At 32.0% G+C, this 25548-nt stretch overlaps 1 protein-coding gene across 1 annotated transcript in view; it reads right to left on the bottom strand.

Annotated features, from left to right (window-relative positions):
* The window catches only part of LOC149559172 (protein CNGC15b-like), a 201371-nt gene that overhangs the window by 8938 nt on the left and 166885 nt on the right, over positions 1-25548 (bottom strand). The window contains exon 3 of the mRNA XM_089831278.1: positions 6907-7387. Coding sequence (XP_089687404.1) covers positions 6907-7387 — 481 coding nt within the window. The remainder of the gene's footprint in view (positions 1-6906; positions 7388-25548) is intronic.

Raw genomic sequence — 25548 nt, 5'->3', positions numbered from 1 at the left:
AATAATGCATATTTCTATACTTGTTTGACTCTAATAACATGAAGCTTATCATGGTAAAAATACATCCCAAGATCTTTTGTGCCCTTATATGTTGTTGTATGCTTCATGTGTATCTTTAACTTATATTTATCATGTTGCTCATACTATCTTGATGTTTTAGACAAATAAGGTCTTAGCTCATAGGGGCATAGTTTTATCTTGTATCTTTAATGTCTTGGTGAAATAATGTATAGGATATCATTTTCTTTACAACTAATATGAGCATAGGGCCACACTATCATTAAGGTTGGGGTTCATCATAGTGCAGTAAATTGTACCCCTCTAAAAGTTCTTATTTATTTTAGTTTCATATTCATGTTTATCCCTAATTCCTAGTTCATAACTAATTATGGATGTTCCATGGTCAATTATCAATATTTGGTATAATTTCATGTTCATTTGCCTTGGTTTTGGCTTAAAATATAGTACTATGACACATAGAACCCTAATCTTCTTTTGACATAGATAGTTCCTAGTGACCCAACCTAGCCTTTTTATCCTAAATTTTAACCTCTATCTATTTAGGAAATATGAAGCGAGAAATTTATCACTAATGCAAATAATCTTTGACATTTAAAACTAAAAATGTAATTTTTTCTCTCTCCCCATCAATCTCATATTAATCAAACTAGGAAATCTAATCATGTATATTCAATGTGTTTGAAGAGAGGTCTATAGTTAAGAACCAGTTCAAAATTCATGATATATTTAATGTGTTTATCTATGAATAAATGCATCAATAAATATCAAGATTTTTTAATGCTTTAAGGCAAGAAGTTTACAAAAATGTAGCATTTTTCACTTTATCCTTTAATTTAAGATTTCTAGCATCTACCCTACTAGGGGTGATCTAACTCACATATTTCATTTCTCTAGTTGACATTAATTTTGGCCTATATTTTGAATTAGGTGAGAGCTTGTAATAAATAACATATTTCTCTTGTATTTTACAAAGAATGTAGATGAAGGTTGCAAAATTACAAAGATAAAACTAGGAGACTAGATTTAAAAAAGAAGTATCTATACTCATGGAATTCTAATTATCTCACCTAAAGGAAACTTATGGTTAGAGAGAGTAATATATAGAGTATCATTATCTAGAAGCTAAAGTTTTATTTGATGAAAGAGGCTCCAATAGTAATGCACTAGACATACTAGTCCAATAGTTTTAGGTTCATATATTAGTCAGAAGTTCCTTTTTGTATCTCCATATTTGTACTTATACTCTATATATCTAAAAGAACATTTTTTCAATGTTGAATCTTGTCTACTTCTTTTTATTTTACGTAGTTCTTGTATCTTACTAATGTTCAATCACTATCATTGATTAAAACAAATACTTAGTTATCCTAGAGGAGTGAAGAGGCCTAATTGATTTTTCTTGAATGAAAGAAAATTTAGATATGATTCCTATTTTTCACTCTTAAACTATAATATCATACTACTATTTCCCTACATTTTAATAGACATGCATATTTATCAAGCTTAATTTTCATATTCATGCATTTTAATAAATATTAAGTGCCAAAACAATTAGATATGGTTCATATTTTTCACGTTTAAACTATAATATCAGACTACTATTTCCCTACATTTTAATAGAAATACATATTTATCAAGCTTCATTTTCATATTCATACATTTTTTAAAATATTAAGTGCCATATTCACCCTTACGACACCCATATTTGCAAATAATATCCACTTTCATAAATCCTTTAATATTATGTTATATGGGTCTTCCTATGAGAACATGTAGACTTTGTACCATAAAAAAGACTTAAGAGTAATATCATTAATTTTTAGATTAATTATGTAGTAGATTATACATCTAATCTCCTCTAAACATTACAGAGCATACAATTTATATCAATATAAAGAAATAACTCATACAATGTTATGAAATGAATCTAGATATAAATAAAATTATGTAGTAAATACATATACTTAGGAGAGCATGTTCATGAATGAAATATAAATTACATTTCAAAAGGTATTTTATAATATCCTCAATCTTCAAATAAATGAAAAATTAGAGTACACAAAGATAAATTAGGCAATTAGAGGAGTGGGACCATACATTGAATTAATAAGCTTCACTTCTAAATTAGTAGACTACCATATGCATGACTGGTGAGCTTTTAAAACAACCAAAAACCAAAATATCACTTTAGTATTTAGGAGAAGGGGAAATTGAATTAAAATGTTATGGGTAGGTATTAGGGTTTAGAAAATATATAAAAAGTAGGTGCTTTTTCTATAACTCACTTTCAAAATTCTCTAGAAATGACTTTCGATAGATCAATTAGAAGGAAATCCATTGACTAGATGGCTATTTTTTGAATAAGGAATTTTTTTATGGGATCCTGAAACCCATTATAAATAGATTTGAGGGGAATATGTAACCTGAATTAGACATAGCACTACAAAATATAGAACATTACAACATAGTAGCTGAAAGCAATCATAGAGCCAACACTATCCAGAATACCAATAATTCAAAAGGCACATACCTTAATGTTAGCCCCAATTGATAATGTTGAAGACAACCTAAAGATTTAATGGATGTGAAAGAGTCATATCAGTTGTTATTTTTTCATTGATGTCAAGCCTTAGTTGTAAGACAATATGCTAATTTAGTAGAGTGTCATATCGTTTGATTGATGAAGAGGATTTGAAGAAAGTATAATGGAATAAAGTATTGATAAGTATGTAGGTTTCAATGTGAACTTGATGAGTAAGAATTTGATAGTATAATGTTTATTTGATGATGTGATTAAGTATTAAGATTGTGTATAAGAAAATTATGTAGTGATGAAGTGAGAAGATAAATAAACAATAAGTTTCATAGAGCTAAATAGCAAGATCAGTAAATGAAGAACTAGTAGCCACCAGTCTATGTCATGTGAATGACGAATGCACAATATTAACAAAGAAAGAAATTTTTTAATCAAGCTTAGTGTTGGCCAAGAGAGTGTAGCATTAACCAAGCAAGAGAAAGAAGAACAATTTCAAGGAGATTCAATTAAAGGCCAAGATTTGATGAAAATATGGAATGATCGAGATATTTCTAAGATAAGGATAAATTTGTTTATGATATCTATGGTTGGATAAGTTAAAAGAATATATGGTGAAGGAGACTTAATGATTAAATGTGAAGCTCAAAGTTCAAGGAGAAAGCATGATACCTAATTTATAGATTCAATATAACTTAGTTTGATGAAGATCAAACAATTGTGATTAAGTGGGGGAAAATAGGAGAATTTGGTGAAGCAACAATTTGAGTTGTCTATTTAAGGTATGAACAAGATATCCATTGTTATTGATCAAGTTATTTGTGAAGAAGAAGATAGAAGGTGAAACTAAGCAAGAGAATTATAATGAGATCTAGCAAGTGAAGTGTGAATTTGATGTGTATGTGAGTTGATCAACTAGAAGGAAGAAAGAGAAAAAAATAGAGGAAAATGAATGAGAAAAATAGAGATTTAAAACAACAAAATAGTTAGATTCTTGATCAAATTTTTTCACTATTACTCTCTAATCATTGTCACAAAAAATCTCTTAACCAAGTGAGCTTAATAGTCTTATTTGTAAATCCATTTTCATGGTGACATTCACTTAGATGTTTGTAATTCCTTTAGAGAAGGCCACTCAAATTGAGAAGTAATAAGATATAGATGATCTATATATATGTAACCTTTAACATTTTTTTCTCCTAATAGAGCTCAGTTCAAAAAAGTGATTTTTTTGGGTTGCCAGTTCCTGGGTGGTTTGTTTGTTCCCTTTACAAGGTTTCTACCTTAAAATGCTTGTGTCAAATTGTGTGGACATTGATTGTGTAGCATTTTTTTTCATATTTTTTTTCATGTTGCATCTTGGTATATAAATATGAAGTTTACTCTAATACTCATTATATGAAGCTAACACTATTATTGGAAAGATTGAATTGGTTATATTTGTGAAATTTGATCTATTTACCAAGGTAGTTGATTGAAATTAAAAAGTGATAAGTTTATGGAAAAGTGTTTCAAGTACCTGTGGATGATTAATTGACCCTTCTCTCAATTATCTAAGACTTAAATCATAAATTTGATCTCAACAAAAAAGATATGTAAATAGTGTTGAAGGATCCCAAAACCATATATTCGAGTTTTGACATGGCTCTCAAACTATAGTAAAAACCAAAACATCAAAATATAAACTATAAATATTGGCAACCAATTCCTTAACTCTTAAATATCTTCCATTAGACTCATCACCAACACCCACTACCAAACATAGATAATAGACCCACCTCAATAGCAATAAACAGTGAGGTACCGAGATGTTATGACTTTACAACAAAATAAATAGGTTCCAAAAAAGAGGGAAGAGAAAGGAAGAACTCAAATCATTAATGTTCATAGGTAAAAAGAAAAATATAAGACCCTCATATTCCCATGCATGCTCAAATAGGAAACCAACATCCCAAAAAGAGAAGCCAACCCAAGAATAGAAACCACCAACCTTGAAACCAACACTGACCTTTCACTTGATAGAAGATAGCACCACCTCAATAGGATTAGTCAAAAAGAGACATAAATTTGTTCCTTCACACACAATAGATTAAGGCCCTATGGATGGGGAGAGAAAGCATAGATATTGATTATCTTAGTCCCCTAGAAAATTGAAGACTTGAAGTTCTCTAATCACTTATTAACTAGGATTTAGAAACACATAACAAGAAGACACCCCAAGAATGGGCAACAACCCCTTGAGGTATAAACACAAGAAAATATAGGGACTATAAAAATGGAGGCTATCATGGAAGAGATCATCGATCCCCTCTAACAAAATAATTTTAATTCCAAACAACAAAATCTACTTCAATCACAGAGACATCAACTGCTTATAAGGGAAATCCACTCAAAGAGTTGATTCAAACATAAGAACTTATTTTCACATGAAGAGAGACTCTAAAGTTACAAAGGATGTTTGAAGTGTTGTAATCAATTGATCTCCCCACCTTATGGTAAATATTACAAGCAATCCACCACCCATTAACATAAATAATTCCAACTTCACCTAAAAATAAGCCTTAAATAACACATTGGGAATAAATAAGAAGATGAAACACCTCCTGATGGAGGATAGCAATAAAGAAATAGGGAGAACCAAAAGATATGGAATCATTAAAGCACCCTAAAAAAATAAAAAATACAATCCATGTAGAAATCTACTTCTCCATAATGAGTAACTATAAACACTCTAAAGAGGGCCCAACTTGGCTACTACTCCAATCATTAACACCATGAGAAAGATTCACTTGAAAGAGAGGATCCTTGGAGAAAAAAAATTGCAAAGAGAGGTTGAGGTCATCAAAGCCCCTTTTCTTAAAATAACCAACACCCACCACAAACTCAACTACTCCAACCATGAATCCCATAGACCACTTAGAGGTATATTTCTTGAAGAACAAACCCTAGTAATATAAGACATTGCTTCTAAAGGAAGAGGGAAATTTTGTAAAAATAGGGAAATCAAAAACCTCATAAACATTAAAGCACCCTTAAAAATTTCAGCACTAACCAACTTCTCCACACTGTCAAATTGGTGTACCTCTAGCTCTAAAAGAACACATAATCTCATCCAAGAATCAATATCAACAAAAAAATGGAAAAGAAGAGGGTCAATTAGAAAAGATATAAACTTCAAATCTTTAGCACAAAAAATTGGCACCCCTAATACAAGAAAAGATCCTAAAATATTGACAAGATGAGCACAACCAAGGTAGTGTACTATAAATAAAAATTTTCCATAATTTATAAAGCTATTTATTACATAAGATGATCTATGTATATTTGAAACCTCTTTCTTATAATTTATATTTATATAATATTATGTAGATATATTTTCTTATTTAGGTTGTAAATATTTTAGGGGTTGATATGTTTGCATTGTATTAACTCTAAGATTCTCATACGATAATATTTTGTTCATAACTCATCTATATTTTTAATGTATAAATCAATGCATGAGAGGATGATTAAAATATTTTCAAATCAAATGTAATTGAGGGAATTTCCCTTGATTGATTGGTCAAAATACTAATGCGATAAAAAAAAGGTATATATGATTCCTAAAGAGAAAAGAGATAGATTTATTAAAAATAATATTAAAAGAGGGTTATCAAAAACATAAATTGATAGGCATAAATTAAATCACAATTTTTTATTTGTATCATATGAAAATGCCTAATATTTCATTAATTTGTTAATTGGATTTTAACACATTGTGTAGAGTTAAGTCTAAACCTAGTGCATTAATTCGTAATTATTGAATTGACTCAATCTAAATAAGGCACATAATCAATTGTAGATCCTAAATAAATTTATTCATAGAAGGATAATATTTCTAAAATAATAATAGTCAACTTTTAAATTATTTATTAATGATATTGATTCTATAATCATCTAAGAAAGCACATTTAGTTTTCACTTCTTTTTCATACTTTTTAAATGCGATATTGAAATAATCTAATGTGAGAACTATTTAAATTAATATATTTCTAGTAAATATCCTCAAAGAAGTGTTACAATTTCTATGGATGATCATAAATATGACAAATTCTTTTACAATATTAAATTAATTCTTTAATCAAAATTCAATTCTTTTTCCATCACATGAAAGATCATATGAAATACATTCTTATATTGTGAATGAAATCATTATATCTATTGTTTGGCATTTCAAATATATATCTATATCGATTATAAGTTCCTTTAGATATATCCATCAAAAATTTATCTAGGTTAAAATTTACATTGTTTATGGTGCTAAAAATAATCTAACAAGAAATATAAATATGATTAAAAGGTCAAAATCATACCTGGGGAACTGGTAATGATGCAAGAAGCTCTAATAAGAAATTTTTCTTCAAATATCTCTTTGCAATTTGTGTAGGATCAACAACAAGTTCACCACTTCCAAGAACTCGCGAGGTTGGAGCAACATATGCAATTTGAAACTTTATTATCATATTTGAAATGTAGAATAAGTCTATGATTGAGCGCAAAATGGTGACAATAATCTTAAGCCTCATGTTACTTTGCATACAACCATCAAAGTTATCAAATGTGGGCAAAAATAAGTAAAGTGGATCTAGAACTAGAGCACATAAAGAAACAACACGAAATATTCTATTCCATAGCTGAAGTAGTTTATTTCTTGGGTCCAAGATCCACTTCCTCAATTGTTTAGAATCCTCATCAAATACTTTTGATTTTATATAATGTAATGGATCCAAGTTCCCAAATCCCTGAGACCTTTCCTCTGATGGATAACTTTGTCTATCTAAATTATAGTTAAATCTGGAAAAAAAAACATAAAAAATGTGTTAAATTCTAGGATTTTTAATAGTTATAATTTCAATAGTCAAATAAAGATTTTTTAACAAAATGGTGAACATCTACTTAGCACTATTTTTAGTAGTGAAAAATAAATAAAAATGTCTTATAAGATTAGACATTATAACAATTCACAATCTAGATGAAGCAATAAAAGTCAAAAATAATAAAAATTAAAAGATAATGTATCCTAATCAAGAATGATACAAATATAGCTTATGAAGATATATCAACAAGTTGTGCAACAAAGTTATACTGAAAAGACATCATAAATATAAGAGAAAAATTCTAACATCAGTTTCTACTTTAAGCCTTAAATGGTATAAAATTGGGACCAATTATCGAAATAAATTTAATAAAAATAAAAATTAAATATAGTGCAAGATGGAAAAAAAAAAACATTATGCATGTTAAGGAGAAAATTGAGGATATAGAAACCTCCAACTATTTAGTAGCTTTCAAGCTATAATGCTTGGGGTGTGTGCATGTATCTACTCATATTCTTTTTGAAAATGTGTGTTATATTAATAGAATGTTGTTGCATTTATTCATTAAAATAGAAATAATAGTGTGACTTTGATTGAAAAACTAAGAAAATCACTTCACATTTCTATATTTGAAATATAAAATAACCAACTACTTGATAGTCAATTTGCATCTATTCCTTTATAATAAATGAACAAGGTCACATTATGACAAAGTTCCTTCCTAATGCTAGGAGGGAGGTTTTGTTGTTTTTTTCTTCAAAAAAATAATATTAAACTAATTTGATTTGATGTAAAAAATGAAATATTAACCATTTTATAAATCACTAGAAATGGTGCTACTATTTTAAGCCAATTTATGTGGATTAATTCGACAAAGATCAAATGAGTCAAATAATACCTCCATGTATCTCTTTGCAACCTCACGTATTATAACTTTTGTTATTGAAATATAACAAATAATTGTAACTAAGATTAATTTTATGAACTTTGGGTTCTCAAAAATGAGAATCACTTAATCTTACTTAAATAAGAAGTGGTAATTTAGTTTATATTTAAGTTACAACATACATATTGGACACACTCAAAGACTAAGGGAAGAGGAAGTGGATGGGTAAATCATTCTTTAATATCTCAAATATTTTACTTTAACTCCAACATATATAACTTTAATTACAAACAATGAAAGATATAACAACCCACACCAATACACAAAAGAATGCCAAATTTTACATGTAGAATCCAATAAGGAAAATCCATGGCAAGAATATCTCAAAATATGAGAAAATTATTACAAGACAATCACTACTTAACTTTTAGCTAAGATACACTATCTTAGGGAAACATACAAATGTTTTTTGCAAAGGCTCAAAATCTCTTAGCAAGGTACACAAAAATACCTATAGATGAGACTCAATCTCTCAATAGTGGATACATAAAATTAAATTATAATTGAAAATAAAAATTAGCACATTGCTTCCAAAATTCTTCTTATAATTTATTATTTTGACATGATGTGTTAAGAAATTATTATTAGTTTGAATCCACAACTTCTACAACACAATGTTGGTTTGTCAATATTGCATATTTTACATCTCACTAATATTCCACATATTTGTAACTAGGATAATTATATATGTATATATTTGTGGGTGTGGTTGTGTACATGCATGTGCATGTGCATGTGTGTGTGCGTGCATGTGTGTGTGTGTGTGCGCGCGCGCGTGTGTGTGTGTGTGCATGCGTGCATGCATGTGTGCATGTGTGTGTGCGCGCGCATGTGTGTGTTGTGTATATGCATGTATAAAATATCCATTAAGTCAAGCAATAGAAGGTGTTACTTGACAACATCCTCTATAGCTTATTGAAAAAAATATTTTGAGTTTGATTTTCACTGCTGGAAAATCAAATTAAAGAGTAAAAGATCAATATTTGAGAAATTGAGTTAATAGATAAGAAAGTGGAAAAACCAAGAAAATAGATAAGTCATATAAAAAAATGAAGAAGACACTATCTGAGAAATAAATAAAAATAATATTATTAGAAGACTAGGACATTATTGGTATAAAGGTTACGAAGAAGTGCCTAATAAAAAAAAGAGAGTACTATTAATGGACATAAAACTAGATGAATAGGTGAATGAAGGAACCATTTTGGAAAATTAGAGGTGCAATTATTAAAGAGAAATATTCAATTGAATCTAGTCAGTAGATGATGTGAAGGACATGAGTTAGAGAATGGGAGAAAATAATTTATAAAAATAGATGAATTGATTTAAGTATTGAATTCAAGGAAGGCTTGGAAAATGGAAATAAAGTTTTTGATTAAGGAAAATAGGTTTTAATAGGGCCCTGAAACCCATACAATAAATAGTTTTGACAAAAAGAGAACTCTTAAAGTATCAAAAGAAACAACACCCAATGAGAAAAGATAGAAACCAGTGAAAATCTAGGGAGATAAGAAGAAAAACTAGGACTGGCCAAGAAAAGCCAGGGTGTTCAGGAGATCTCTCTTAGCATTTTTGCTGCATTGATTTTGAACTCTAACAGTTTGCCTGCCACCTCCTTCATGTCTAAGATATCTTGGTCAGGATCTAGGGTATCCTTCTTCCTCATGCTAGATCTAGTATGCTTCCTAGAGCTATCATCAAGGGTTCTTTCCTTAGCACTATGGGGGGTAGGATCCTCCTCCTTGTTAGTTCTTTGCTCCTTTGTTTTATTGATGAGAAACTTGATGTTCTCATTGGCCTCTTTAAGAATATTGTAGCTTTGTTCCATAATAATCTGCATAGAGCTCTCCACTATTTGAACCTTGTTTTTAACCTCCTCCACTTTGTTATCCATGCTTTTATCTTCCTCTGATATCATATTCTTTAGGCTATAGTTATCTCTTTCTAGGTTGGTCACCCTATACTTAAGATCTTTGATTTCATTAAAAATCCATTTGGTAGTATGAAAGTTGTCTACCATGCTATTCTTGGCATTATTGAGGATGTCAATATCAGGTTTTCCTTTGCAGTATCACTAAAAATGACTAGGGTTAGGTCAATTAATTATTCCATTTGGATTATTCCTTCATCATCCTCCTTGACCATTGTTTTGATTAATTATCTATTAATCCCCATTTTAATAGAAGTGTCAAAGTTTTGCCACACCACATTTTTTTCCTTGGTTGTGATTGAGCATCTATATCTGTTGATGCCAAAATTCACATTGCCCTTCTCCTAGTAATCCCTTTCTCCTAGATTAAGGTCTTCTTTCACTCCTTCCATCTCAATCGCATGTTTATCCTTCTTGGCCTCAAAGTGTTTTCTTTTTTGGCCCCTAGATGTGTGGACGGGGTCCTCTTCTCTTTTCGACATTTTAATGGTGATGGTTCTCTTGCGCTTCTACCTTTCCAAACCCTCCCCTTCCCTTATCTCCTCCTCACCTTCAATGCTATCCTCCCTCATATCCATGCCTTCAACCCTTTCATTATAGCCCCTATTGAAGAAGGAGTCAAGGTCTAGCTTGGGATCACAGAGACTTTTCCTTTTACATTCCATTTTGATGGGTTTTTTTCCCAAAGCCACTCTTTGGAGAATGATCCTACTCTGAATCAGTATGCATATCAAGGCTATCTTCAGTGTCCAAAGGAAAATAGTTTTCTTTTGACTCTTCAGAATCCCCTCTTCCCTTCTTTCCTTCCTTCCTAATCTTAATTTTTTTCTCATTGTCCTAGCTTTAAAGAACTCATAAATTAAATGTAATAGCCCCTCATGGAGCACTGGATTCCTAATATGCTTCTCCTGATATTCATTAATGTTTTCATTCATAGCAGAGTAAAGATAGAAGGGGATAGAAATTATGGCTATACCTGAAGTGGTTGAGTAACATGAAGTGGTAGGTGCATAGACAATCAAATCTGGTGTCCATGGTGATGTATTTGATAATAGCCTACAAGATGAATTGTCATAGTGGTTTGATGGAGCTCGGGAGATAATGGGTTCCTCTCTTCACCAATGATCTTTTTTCCTCTTGATCTTTTGTAAATTCCACCACTGCTTGCCCTGAGATTTTTGTGTCTCTATAGAACTTCTTTCCTGAATTGGGAATACTAGTGACCATGGAGATGACATCTTCTATCACTATGAACTCCACCCCATTAATTTTCACAACTCCCTCATTCCAACTCTTAACCATTGTCTTGGTTATTGAGGGTTTCTAGTCATGCAACGGATCAATGAAGTTCATGATTTCCCCCTTTTTTAGAATGGTTTAGACCTGGGACCATCTATGCCATTTTTGGGCTTCATTTTTTGTTCCCTCTTGTGCCTTTCCCCAACCATGTTGTTTTCCTCAATGCCAGCTAAATAACTAGTATCAAAACCCTTCAAGTCCATAGAAATAAAGGCTCTTCTCATTTTCTTGGACCTAATTTCCTCCTTATGAAAAATCTATTTGAATTTGATCAAGGAATTAAAAAGATAGATATTGTTGATGTGAGAAGTATGAGTGCTATCATACTTCCACGTCACATTTTTGCACATTCCCCAGAAATCACTAATTATCATAATAAATTTACACATCAAATTTTTCACCTCTCCCCATATCCTATTATCAATCATAATGAACTTTTAATTATACAAAAACTTCATGGGATCCTTTCCCTTTCAATCAAATCATTAATTTCTAATGGGAAATTATGACCTTCCATCCACTTAGCCACTTCATTGTACTTGATTTCCCAGTTTGCCAAGTTTTTCATCACTTGGTTAGCTGCTTGGTACTCATGTGCCACATTTTTTTTTTTTGAAGGTCTTGAGAAGAAGAATGCATTCCCCTATTATATTATCTGTCATCCATGTAGGCTTATTCTTCTCATTTAGGCAATCAATAATATTTTTTGAATCAAATTCTTTTTTAAAAAGTTAGAAAAAGCAATGTAAAGGAAGTGCATTTTTGTGGCTGTATAGCCATGGGCCCACTCTAGCCTTTCTCGAGTTGCCTTTGGCCACCCCATCAAAATTGGCCTTATACCAACCCTTAGGAAGCAATGACCATTTTCACCCATCCCTTTTGCTATTGTCCTTATCCTTAGTACCGAGAGAGGTGATAGGGCCCTTGGAGTTTGTGTAATTTTCCAACAAGGCATTAAGACACTTGTGGAAAATAAAATCAACCTTTGTTTCCTTATCCATGAATATTTTGTTGTTCCATTCTTTCCAAACCCCCTATAAAACATGGGGTAAGGTACAATTCCATAGAACCATGGTATCACTCTTGAACCTCCCTTGGTTCCATTCTTCAAATTCATCTAGGATGTTGGAATGGAAAGACTAGGACATGTTGAAAAAAGATAGGAAAAGAGATCAAATAGTGTTCATGAAATGGTAGTGAATAAATAAATGATCAACACTTTTGTAGTGATTTTTACATAAAATGCATCTGTTGGGCATCATGTTTCCCATCTTGGTAAGGTTATCCACCATTAGAGTGCAATTTTGGAGCATAATCTAGAAGAAAATATTAATTTTTAGAATGAGACCTAGGAACTAAGATTTGGCCCACATAGAGGTCGAACCAAAAATTTGCATATTCTCATAGCCAGAGGCCATAGTGTAAATGCCATTGATAGTCTCCCCCTAGATGATGGTATCTTTGTTGAGAGATAAAGGAATATGCCTAATCAATTCCATCAATGGCTTGAGTTCCTAGGATACCTCAGCCAAATCAATCCACTCATTATGGTCCCTATAGTCACTCACCTTGTACCCAAATCTATCAATACAAGCATTAGCCCATCTATTAAAAGGCCCTATATCTCAAAGAGGGCCAACTCTTAGCTAGTCACCATTCCAGAAGTTTATATCTTGACCATTTCCTAGTTTTCATTTAGCTTTTTCAAAAGCTAAGCTCTTCATCCTCAAGATGCCATTCTAGATATAAGAACCCCTGCGGTCAAGATCTCTGTTGATGAACTGTGTGAGATTGAGATTTTCCATATACTTTAGCTATAGAATATCTCTCCACTCCCCTTGGTTTTGAAGATTCTCCATATTTGTCTCACTTGTAGAGCACAATTAAACTATTTCAATTTTCTAATCCCTAGAACCCCTATTTTCTTTGGTCTGCAGATGTTCTCCCATGCCACCAGAGGGTATTTCTTATTCTCATTAGTGCCAGACCACATGAAATTCCTTTGAATAGGTTCCAAATGATCAGCCACCTTAGAGGGGATAGAGAAGAGGCTAAGAGCATAAGTTGGTAAGTTAAATTGTAGGCTGGATTTGATTAACAACACTTTGCTAGCCTAGCTAAGAGAAATGTCTTTCCATCCTACCAACTTTTAATTAAATCTATAAATAAGATTGTCCCAAAAAAATTCATGAGGTTTAGTCCCTATGGGGAGCCCCAAATAAATGGAAGGAATAGACCCAATATTACATCCCAAAATGTGAGCAATTTTCTTCTATCTTGAAGGCATAATGAAGAAGAAAATTGAACTCTTATCCTAGTTGATGAGCTTCCTAGAGGCCTTGGAGTAGGTATTGAGGATGCATTTGATGATCCTAGCTTCTCTAACTGAGGTCTCACCCCCCATAATTATATCATCCACAAATTACTGGTGGGTGAAAACTAGAGGACTAAAGAAGGTTTTAGGCCAACCAACTCCCCTCTACATCTTTTAAAATTAATGAGTTTGTCTGAACCTTCAGCCAAAATGATGAAGAGAATAGGGGATAATGGGTTCCCTTAATAGAGGCCTTGAGATAACTTGAAGAAGTCCAAGAGGGTCCCATTAACTAGGACCGCAAATGTAGGGGTGTAAATCAATTGGGCAATTATTATTCTCACTCTAGCATTGAAACCAAAAGCTTCAAGAGCCCTATCCAAAAACCCCCAATCCACCCTGTCATAAGCCTTAGAAAGATCAAGTTTTAGTAGAAAATCCTCCTGTTTGCCAACTTCAAGGGAATGGATAACTTCATGAACCTCAATGATGGAGTTCAAATTTTTCTCGCTAGGCACAAAACCTGATTATTGAGGCACAATAATCTCTGGCAGTAATTTAATAATTCTATTGGTTAATACTTTCACAAAAAATTATAGAAAGAATTACAAAGGTTAATAGGTCTAAAAGAGTCAGAAGAATCTGCACTGATAACTTTAGGTATTAAAAGAAAAAAAATAGCATTGATTTCTTTGAACCAGTTCCTTGAGCCAAAAAATTCTTGAACAACTTTAACTAGATCAAATTGAATAATTTTCCAATACATTTGGAAGAGAAAAGTGGGAAAACCATCAAGACCAGTGAAGTTCTTAGCCGGCAGAGCAAAAACTACCTCTTTAATTTCTTCTAGCTTTGGAATAGCCATTAAGGCTCTATTCTGAGCCTCATTAATAACACTAGTGATGATATCAATGATAACATTTTGGTCCTATACAACCAAGTAGCCTCCTCCATAATCTCAATGTCTTCCCTTATCATGTCATCTACCTTTTTTATCTCACTAATTCTATTGGTTGCCCTATATTTCATTGTGGATAGTTGGAAGAATCTCAAGTTTATATCTCCTTCCTTCAGCCATACTGATCTAGACCACTGTCTCCAAAACATTTTCTTCTTACCAACTATATTGTGAAGAACAACAAGGATTTCCTTCTTAGAACTCATCCTTGTTTTATCATAACCCCAGGTGTGGATCTCTTCCTACACCTTTCCAAGCTCCTCCATAACCCTTTCTTTAGTTTGGAAAATGTTGCCAAAGTCAATTTTTTTTCATTTACGAATTTCAAACTTAATGAATCTAAGTTTCTTTATAACCTTGTACATAGCTATGCCATCTACCTCTATCCCCCACCACCCCTTGATTTTTTCAAAGAGGGTAGGATGAGCTGACCACATCTTCTCAAATCTAGAGGGGAAAGCCTTCTTTCTATTATCTCTTTCAATAGTTATAGAGACAGGGGAGTGATCTAGTCCAAGACAAAAAAAAGACAAAATCTTGCAATAAAACTGACACATCCAATCAAAAGTTAAAAGTACCATATCCAATTTGACATAAATACACTTCGGACCAATCCTCCTATTGGACCAGGTGAAATTGTATCCACTGAGGACCACATTCACTAGGGCTAAATCCCTTATCAAGTCAGCCAAATCTTGCCTACTATCCAGATTAGGCAAAAGCCTTCCTAACTTCTCAGTGGCCAAGAGAGGGGTATTGAAATCTCCCATTACAATGCCCTTAGGTTCCCCAATTTGGGTGAGCAAATTTAAAAAAAACTCCAAAAAAATATTTTTCTATTCTAATTATTGGGTGCATAGATGTTGAGAAGAAACCATCTATCCAAAGTCTTAGGGTCATAAAATTTCATAAGAAAAATATTACATTCATCAAATATGATATTGGCATCCAAGGCTTCCTTCCATATTGTTAGTTGACCACCAGATGCCCCATCCAAGTTAGTAGTTGAGTTCCTCATTACTTTAGCAAAGGAAATCTTTTCAAATTTTTCCTGTTTCAATTTAGTTTCTTAAATTAAAAATAGATCTGTTATATGATCCCTAATCATATTACTAATAATTTCCTATTTGTGAATTTCATTGAGTCCAGGAATATTCTAGGAAATGATCTTCATTCTTTATGTTGGCTGCATGATTTTTGGATGGTCCTTTGAATCCCATCCAAGATATTCTTCCTTTTTTCTTCCTTTATGATTTGGTTCCTATTAGTCCTACCTCAGGCACTAGATTTACTTCTAGTATCATCTTTAGCCTCACTTCTCATTGTTGTAGGTGATATCAATGAAAGATCCCTATAGTTTATCTTTTTCTTATGAGTAACTTGAGTCTATAGATTCTCTTTAGATCCCTTGAAACTATCAAAAAGGGCCTCCAAATGAGATAAGTGATCAAGAGAGGTGGCTAAGACCCTTTTAAGGAATCTACTAACCAATGGAGGGGAGATCCCTCTATTTGTGTAATCCTATGAAAGAGGTTGTCTTAGCCCCTCCACTAGAGTCCCATCTTGAGAAACAAGAACACAAGAGGCATTGGTATCCACTACTATGGATTCCACAGAGACCTGATTCCCATAATCTACTATGTTACCAGACACATCCTTCCCTCCATTGTCCTCCAAAGTGATTTTAGGGATTGGCTTAGGGCCATACACTATATTACTAGCCATATCATTCCCTCCATAATTCTCTAAAGTGGTATTAGGAATTGTCTCAAATTCTATTAGGACCTTGTCATTTTTTCTAAAGGAACATTATGTTGCACCTCCTTCATAAAATCAATATTAGCTCCCTTTTTGTTTCCAAACAAAGTGTTATGTTCCATAGGGGGAGGCCCCTTGCCACTGTCTTCCCTACTCGGGGCCTTTTCATGTGAATTTTTTTCCTTCCACATCTTTCTAGGTGCTTCATCTAGATTCGTGTGGTTGACATTGTGTTTCCCTTCTTTGTATTTAGCTTTTTAGAACTTTTCATTTTCTTTAAAAATGTAGCAAACCTCTACTTTATGTCCAACCTTTTTACAATGGAAGTAGGCAAAAGGAACATTCTCATAGTCAATTTGCTACACTTATTTACCTAAACAAGACTAAAAATCTATCACCTAAGGCATATCCTATCCTTCAACCACTCCCACACAAATTCTAGCATATGTGAGTCTCTTCTTGACTGCAATGATTGGATCAATAGAAAGTAGTTCCCCAAATGAATTGGTGAGAATATCCTTGTGCCAGTATTCTAAGGGAAGTTCAGGTAGCCTAATCTAGACTAGGGCCTAGGTTAGAAAATCATTATTCAAGTCAAGGTTGGAAGTCCACTTTTGGAGGATAAGAGTTCATTTACCCATTGTCCAGTTGCCTACACAAAGAATCTTGGAGTAATCCTCTAGACATGTGAACTCAAAAGACATATATCCTTTTCCATAGTTGTTACTTCAACCTGCCCTTTTAACTCCCATTTTTTTCTAGCAAAGATCCTAACTTGATCTATATTAGGGCAAGGGTCAATAAATTTTCCTACTAGGGTAGCAACCATGCCCAAAATGTTATGATCGATAATTTTAGAAGGGACCTCCAATGCAAAAACCTCGTATCCTTGTCAGATTTATCAATGATCTTAGGGAAAGAGGATTTACTTGAGGGTTTAACTCTAAATAGGTTATTCCATCTTCCCCAAGCTCCAGGGGTCCCTCCACCTGATGACCTATGTAACAAAATAGGAATATCTCCTAGATGCGGCTTTAAAGCACATGGGTCCTCATCATCTAGAACCTCTCCCTTCCCATCATCCTTGTCCTACTTGATGCCCATAGACTAGAAGTCCTCTCCCCTTCTGGCATTATTCCCACTCATTATTTGATTCAAAATTCCCTCCCATTCTACTCCACTCTATTTCACTCCCATTACTCCTTATAAAATGGAAATGAATTTAGTTTGATCTAAAATGATAGAATAAAATTTAAGGATAAAACCTAAGGTCAAAATAGTTAATGTAAAATTCATGAGGAACCTTCACCAAATTGTAATTAGGTTTAGACATGCATGAAAGGAAAATAAAAAGGAATCTTTGATATAGAGGTTATCAAGCATGACACCAGGTTGGGTGGAGAATGGTTCAATAAACCACTCTCTTAGTACTTTGCTAGAGTTACACATGGAAGAAAAATAAAAATGTGAAATAAAAATCAAGGAAATATATTCCAATATATATTTATTGAGACAATATCCTTACAATGTGCTAAGTTTAAGACATACTTTATTGCACCCATTAAAAAATAATTGCAATGAGCAGTCTTAGGTGCTCATGCTTGTCAATTCAATTGTCTCTCTACACTATCCTAATTAGCATCTCCCTACTTAAATCCTAGATGTCTAAGATATAGCTATCAAGACATAAAGGCTGACTGATTATTAAAATAAAAAAATATAGGCCCTACCCCAAAGGGAAATTAGCAATCTCACAAATCAGAAAACTAGCACCTATAAGTATAAAGATAGGTCCACACTTAATAAAATAAGATATTCCCCAAGCTGCAAGACATTTCTTAATCATATGAATATTCCCAAAGCCAATGTATAAGCATTACTCGACATATCAGCAAAGAACAAACCTTGATCAAAGATGAAATATAACTTCCACACAAAGTACCATTAGATTCTATGAACACAAGGAAGGGATCCATGATAGGTCCACATTAAGAAACCAACTTCATAGAAGAAACATCCACAAATACAAAAAGTTGTCCCACAAATAATAGACTTCAACATAATAAGGGGGAAAAAATTGGTTTATGCAATATTGCCCAAGAACCCAAAATTCTTCTACATCAAACATGTGGTGTAAATAAATACTAATGTCCACATCATGAAGTTTTCATGTTCTAATCAAAATCCTAAAGATCCAACTCAACTTGAGATATCCATGAACTTTATTCAACTAGTTTATTATGCCAATGAACTAGATATTCCTTGTAGCATTTTCCTCTGGTTCTCTTACTTACATTGGTATCCAATATTTACTCAATCCCTTTTGTCTTTGGTTTAGGATAATTGGGATTACTAGTTTCCTCTTCATCAGATTCAAAGAGCTCATAAATGTTTACAATGTTGAATATAGGTTAAATGCCAATGTCCTCATGTAACTTAACTTCAAAAGCATTTCCACCATCACATTGTCTAAAGATCTTACAACATTCAAAATTCCTCATCTTTAACTTACTATATGTTCCCACTAGAAATTTATAATTCTTTAGGTGTACCATTAATTCATCTCCAACCTTGAAATCTTTATGTCTTCTCTGCTTGTCTTTATTTGCCTTATATTCTTGATTATTGTTCTCCAAGTTTCTCTTCACCTCCCCATGAAAAGTATTAATGAATTTATCCTTAGTCTTTTTTCAAACAATTCACCTCACTTATGACAACATTGACTTATTAAATTACTAACTCAATAATCATAGTAATATCAAAAACATTAACTGATTTAGAAAAATAGTACTAGTTTCACCATATAAAAGAAAATAATGTGAAAAACATCCATACACATGTTGACACCATGATTTTTAATGTGTAAAATAAATTACAGAAAAAAATAACTAGGGACTAGTTACCCAAAATAATTTTTCTTTATAAGTGATCTTTGTTAAGAGCCAACCCTATTAAAGGTTACCAACACACCACTATGTGTGAACTTATTAAGTGATTTTCACTAAAGATCATCTAGACCTTATTATACTTCAATGAGTTTCATGTATAAAAGACTTACAAACATTTAAAGGAATTCCATCTTAAAATAAAGATATATAAATAAAAAGGCTATGAAGTCCACTTGGTTAGGCAATTTTCTACTACAATGGTTAGAGAGTAACAGTCAAATTATCTAATAAAATTGGAACTCACTTTGCTTATTTAGATCTCAATTCTACTCAATGTCTCTATTTATAGACTAGACATCACACTCAACTCTTCATTTATTCTCAAAGTTTCACTTTGATATGATTGGTATGATCTCTTTCAACTCTTGCATGTCCACTTTTGTCTTAATTTGACCACCATCATTTTCATCCTTCTATCTTCCTTATATAGATAGATTTTTATTTCTTCATCTCAAGAATTATGATTTCCATGAGATAATCTCCTCCACATGATCTCAAGTTCATTGTATTTGCACTATATTTTTTATCTTGACATGCATATATTCTCCTTGGATATTGTACATTTTATTGAATCTCAAAACACTTCTTAAATATTTACCATAAGATCTTTCTTAAATATCCTAATTTTTGATATACTGTCTTAAATTTGAAACACTCAAATTGAAGGAAGGTTTAGCACCTATTTAATGTGAGATCATCAATCTTCTTCTCTCTTTCATCTCTTCTTCCATTTTTTTCCCTTTCCCTTACATGGAATTGGGGTAAAACCTAATAGATCATCTTTAAAGCTCCTATTTTCATGGTGTTAATCTTGAGGTAGGATCTTTTGGTGATTTGACTTGGTATTTAGTATGGAGTTGGAAAATATGGAAATATATATTCAGTATTAAGTGAGAAGATTATAAAGATGACATTTTGGTAAAAGGAGTTAGAAATTTGTCTAAGTGTTATGAAGTTTATCAGTCAACACAGACAGATTTTTGATTGGAACAATTCACATACATTCCTCTTCTTGTGTCTTTGGACACATCTCCTTAGTCAACTTCAAATGACCAAGTACCTTTAGCATTATCCATAGAGAAAAATTTTAACACCTCAATATAATCTACTTGAGATAATGCCAATTTTTTATTCATCCTATCTCCACAAATTTCCATACCAAATATTTTTTCTACCCCCAAATCCTTTATTAAAAATGAATGTGCTAATTTTTTTTTTTTAACCCCTTAACATGATCCATGTTAGACTTAGCTACAAGCATATCCTCAAAATATAAACAAAAACTAATGTATTTTTCATAATCTAACCTCTTAAAATAAATACAACCGTCAAAATGACATCGAGTGTAACCATGCTCATGCATAAAATTGCCAAATTTTAGATATCATTGTTGGGTGCTTGCTTCAAACCATATCAACATTTCTTCAATCTACACACTAAGTTCTCCTTACCTTTGACCTCAAATCCCTATGGCTATGTCATATATATCTCTTCATCCAAATCACCATCAAGAAATGGTGTTTTACCATAAAGTTGTTCCAAATTCAAATCTTCAGTAGCTACAATACTTAAAATAATATGAATAGAAGTCATTTTAACAACATGAGAGAATATCTCATCAAAATCAATGCCTATTTTTTGTGCAAATCCTTTTACAACTAACCTCACTTGAAATATTTTATCACCCATTTATTCTATAAACCCCTTTTACCTACAAACAACTTACATAAATCACAATTCTTATTTTTTAGCAAGGATTCCATTTCTTCTACCATTGCAGACTCCCACTAAATCTTAGTATCCACCTACATAGCTTCATCATAACATTCAAGTTCACTAGTATTTTTAGTAAACTAGAGTACAAAGAGGGAGAAAATATTTTTCGAGGTCTCCTTACCCTACTTGACTATCTAACATTCATTGTGGTGTGTGGTATTTTCTTTTGCAATTATTACAGGTCAGGAGAAATTGCTCGAACATCATCTTTTGGATCATCATCCAACACTACATAATCATTTTCTTTCTTCTCATGCTACTGCAATAGATCTTTTTACAACACTTTCTCATTTAATATGACATCCCTACTTAAAATTTTACAATTTTTAAAATCTCAAAGCCTATAACCAAATTCATCAATGTCATATCCAATAAATATACATTTCTTTGACTTAACTTCCAACTTGGTTCTATTTTAAGAATCTATATGTGCAAATTCTTTACAACCAAAGGTTTTTAAAAATAATAACTCACCTCCTTTATAGTCCATGCTTCCTCTAGATTATCACAACCAAAAGAGGCAAAGGGACCTCTATTGATCAAATATACAATATTTTGATAATCTTTGCCCACATGTTTAAGGGTAACCCAACATTTAACCTCATGCTCCTTACATTCTCTATTATTGTATTGTTCATACATTTAACCACTCCATTTTATTGTTGAGTCCTTGGAGTATTTTTTTGTCTATGAATACCATTAGTGGAACAATAATCTTCAAATTCATGACTACAATACTAACCACCATTATCAGATATGAGACATTTTATCTCTTACTAGTCTCATTTTAAACTAATCATTTCCATTTTCAAAAAGTTTTAAATACATTATATCTATGTCTAAGGAAATAAACCCATACTTTTCTAGTTGTATCATCATTAAATATAACATAGTAATGAGAGACAGCAAGGAAAGATACCTAAGCTAGTCCCCATATATTTGTATACAAAAGCTCTAATTTCTCATTTTTCTTTTCCTTCCCACTCTTCACAAAACTAACTCTCTTTTATTTTCCATACACACAACTTTCACATAAATCCATATTGATACATTTTAGACCTGGTAAAACTTTCTTTGAATGAATTAATTTCATACCTTTCTCACTCATGTGTCCATGTCTATTGTTCCATAGTGCTATATTAGAATCTATATAAACTATTTCTTCTCCTTGCTCAAGTGCAACAGTTTTTCCTAAACATTCATTTTTATCTAAAACAATTATAGTAGAAGGAACATTATGACATGCACAAAGATATAATATGCCTACTTTCACAACTTTAACTACTACAGGGAAACTTTTGAACCCTTCCAATTTTTATCATTAAAAGTAACTAGGATACCCTCATCACCAAGTTGTCCTACTAAAATTAAATTCCTACTCAGCCTTGGAACACATCTTACCTCATGTAGTAGTCAATGATTGTCATTCTGCAACTTAATCTTAACTTTTCCTTTTCCAACAATCCAATAGAGTCCATTATCCCCCAAATAAGAAAACTCAAAATCTCCTTAGACATAATCAATAAAATAACCTCTATGGGGTGTAGCATGAAATGATGCCCAAGAATCTAAAACCCAAGAATCATCAACACTTTCAAAAGAAAGAAACAAAGAATCCTCTTTGGATTTTTTATTTACCATATTTTCCTCCTTCTTCCCTTATGGTTTATCTCCTGTATTATTCTCTTGACTCTAGCAATCTTTCTTCCTATGGCTTGGTTTCCCATAGTACTAGCAATCTCTTGATCCTCTATATTGAGACCCCTTTTCCCTTTGATTTTCCCCTTGATTTCCCATGATTTCCAAAATAAATTCCTCTCTCATTCATTCTACCTCTACTTTGTGCTTTCAAAGAAATTCTTGATGTAGATCCACCTGAGGTTTTTCTTCAAGTTTCCATCAATCATGGCAATTCTTTTCCTCTTTTATAGTTCTTTTAATCTCTTAATGGATGGGTATCTAAGCATTCTACACTAGACTCCTAAGAGTTAAAACTTTTTTTAGGGATGATCTTATGAATCATGGTAGTTCTTGTCCCCTTTCAAAGTTCTTGACATGTTCTAATGGACAGGTATCTAGGATTTTTGACCTAGACTCTTGAGGGTTAAGCCTCATTTTGGGGTTGATCCTATAAATCTTGAAAGTTCTTGTTCTCTTTCAAAATTCTTGTCATGTCTCAATGGAGGGATTTCTAGGCATTCTAACCTAGACTCCTAATGTTTGAGCCTCATTCAAGGGATTATCCTATGATTCATGATAGATTTTAACATATTGTATGGATAGGTATCTAGGTGTTCAATCCAGACTCCCAATAATAAGACCTTATTCTATAGATGGTTCTTCACTGATTGGGCATGTATTCAATTTATGATCTATAATAATTGAACTCCTAAGGATCAACTTTTATTCAACAAAGTTATGAAGAACTCTTATCTCATTTACAATTCTTTGTATCATCAAACTCAATTCAAGTTCAATTCTTGACTATTCTTTGAATCAATAAACCACTTGCACATTAATTCAAAGAGTGGAAACTATTATAGCCCAAACTTGGCACCTTGTCATTCTAAACCAATTTCAGTGCATTAGTCTCAGTACATGAATCTCTTGATCAATAAAGCCTTATTGTACTAAGCATTTCTAATTCTGATTATCTTTACTTGGTCTAAGTATCAAATGTAGAAAATCATTAGTCTACAATAATCACATACTCTTATTTTATTCCTAATAATTGACTTGATATAGCTAAATAAACCCTCTTAATTTAATTAATTTAATTAAAAGTCCTAGTGCATTTAATTTAATTATTTGATCTCCATTTTTAGCTAAATACCACATAAATTTTTTTAAATACATTTAATTAAATAATATCTCCTTATTTCAATTATTGAATTTAAATAATTTAGTACTTGAGAAAATCATCAAATATGAGATAATTATTAATTAAATCCTTAAATATCTTCCAAAGATCTCATCTTGAGTTCAAAAAATGGAAGCTTTGAGTTAACTTAAAAATAAAGGAAAATAAATAAATCAACAAACTCTCAATTGAATCTTATTTCCTAAAACCTCTCAAAAGATTCTCTCTCAAATAGAAACCTTTTTTTGAACTCAACTATCATTTAATCTCTACCATTCATCAGATTCAATCTTTACCTTTGAATTGTTATTCATTTCTATAAGAGGAGGCTTTCTACCTCTCATTTCTAGTGTGCATTTTAAGTACTTAAATTTTGTTGAATTCATGCTAGATTATTATGCATTAGATCTATTAGATTGTTAATTTCTTGTTTTCTTATTCCAGCTTTTGGTTAAACTCATGTTAAACTAGAATTCTATTTAGTTGTCTATATTAATTCTTGCTTTGCATATCATTCTAGATTGGTTCAGACTTACTTGCATTTAAAATACAAAAATATAGATTAATTCATTATCTTAAATCCTTCATTCTAGTAGTGTCTTATAGGCACTGAAGCTCTTTGTTCTAAGAGCACCATACTTCTGTTAAATAGAAGGAATTAGGTCACCTTGCTTGATTATTGATGGTGAATTTATCTATATCCATTTGTGAATAAATCATACATTTAATGACTATACCAAAATGTGTTGAACTAACCAATTTTAGCACATAAAACAATAACTTATTTTTCTATTATGATGGATATATTATGATGTCTATGTAGATCATGATAGATTATACTTTACATGGTTGATGTTTATTTGGTAAGAATTATGAGAATGCACATGCACATACCTTATGAAAATTTTGAGTACTTGGTGAATGTTATTCAAATTGATGTTCAAGAGGCTATTACACAAGAGTACTTGGTGAGTATAAAATGAGTTTTCACTCAAGAGGCAATACTCACGAGTACTTGGTGAATATCTTGAAACTCAATATTAAGGAGGTCATTTCTCAAAGAGTACCTTGTGAATGTCAAATGAGTTGATATTTTGGAGGCCATTACTCCCAATTTCTTTATACTACATTGAGGTAATACATTTTCATGTGTTTATCCTCCCTAACTAAGACAGAATTTTGATATTTGGTAGCTTCATGTAAATAAACTATGAGACTAAATTGCATGTGTGTGTGTGTGTGTGTGTGTGTGTGTGTGTGTGTGTGTGTGTGTGTGTGTGTATGTGTGTGTGGGTGTGTGTGTGTGTGCGCGCGCGCGCATGTGTGCATGTACATATGTATGTATGTAT

The sequence above is a fragment of the Cupressus sempervirens genome, chromosome 5 (genome assembly GCF_028749045.1).
Source record: "Cupressus sempervirens isolate cs-2001-9-10 chromosome 5, ASM2874904v1, whole genome shotgun sequence".
NCBI lineage: Eukaryota > Viridiplantae > Streptophyta > Pinopsida > Cupressales > Cupressaceae > Cupressus > Cupressus sempervirens.
The sequence above is the reverse complement of the archived record's forward strand: the minus strand, read 5'-3'. Positions and strand labels throughout refer to the sequence as shown.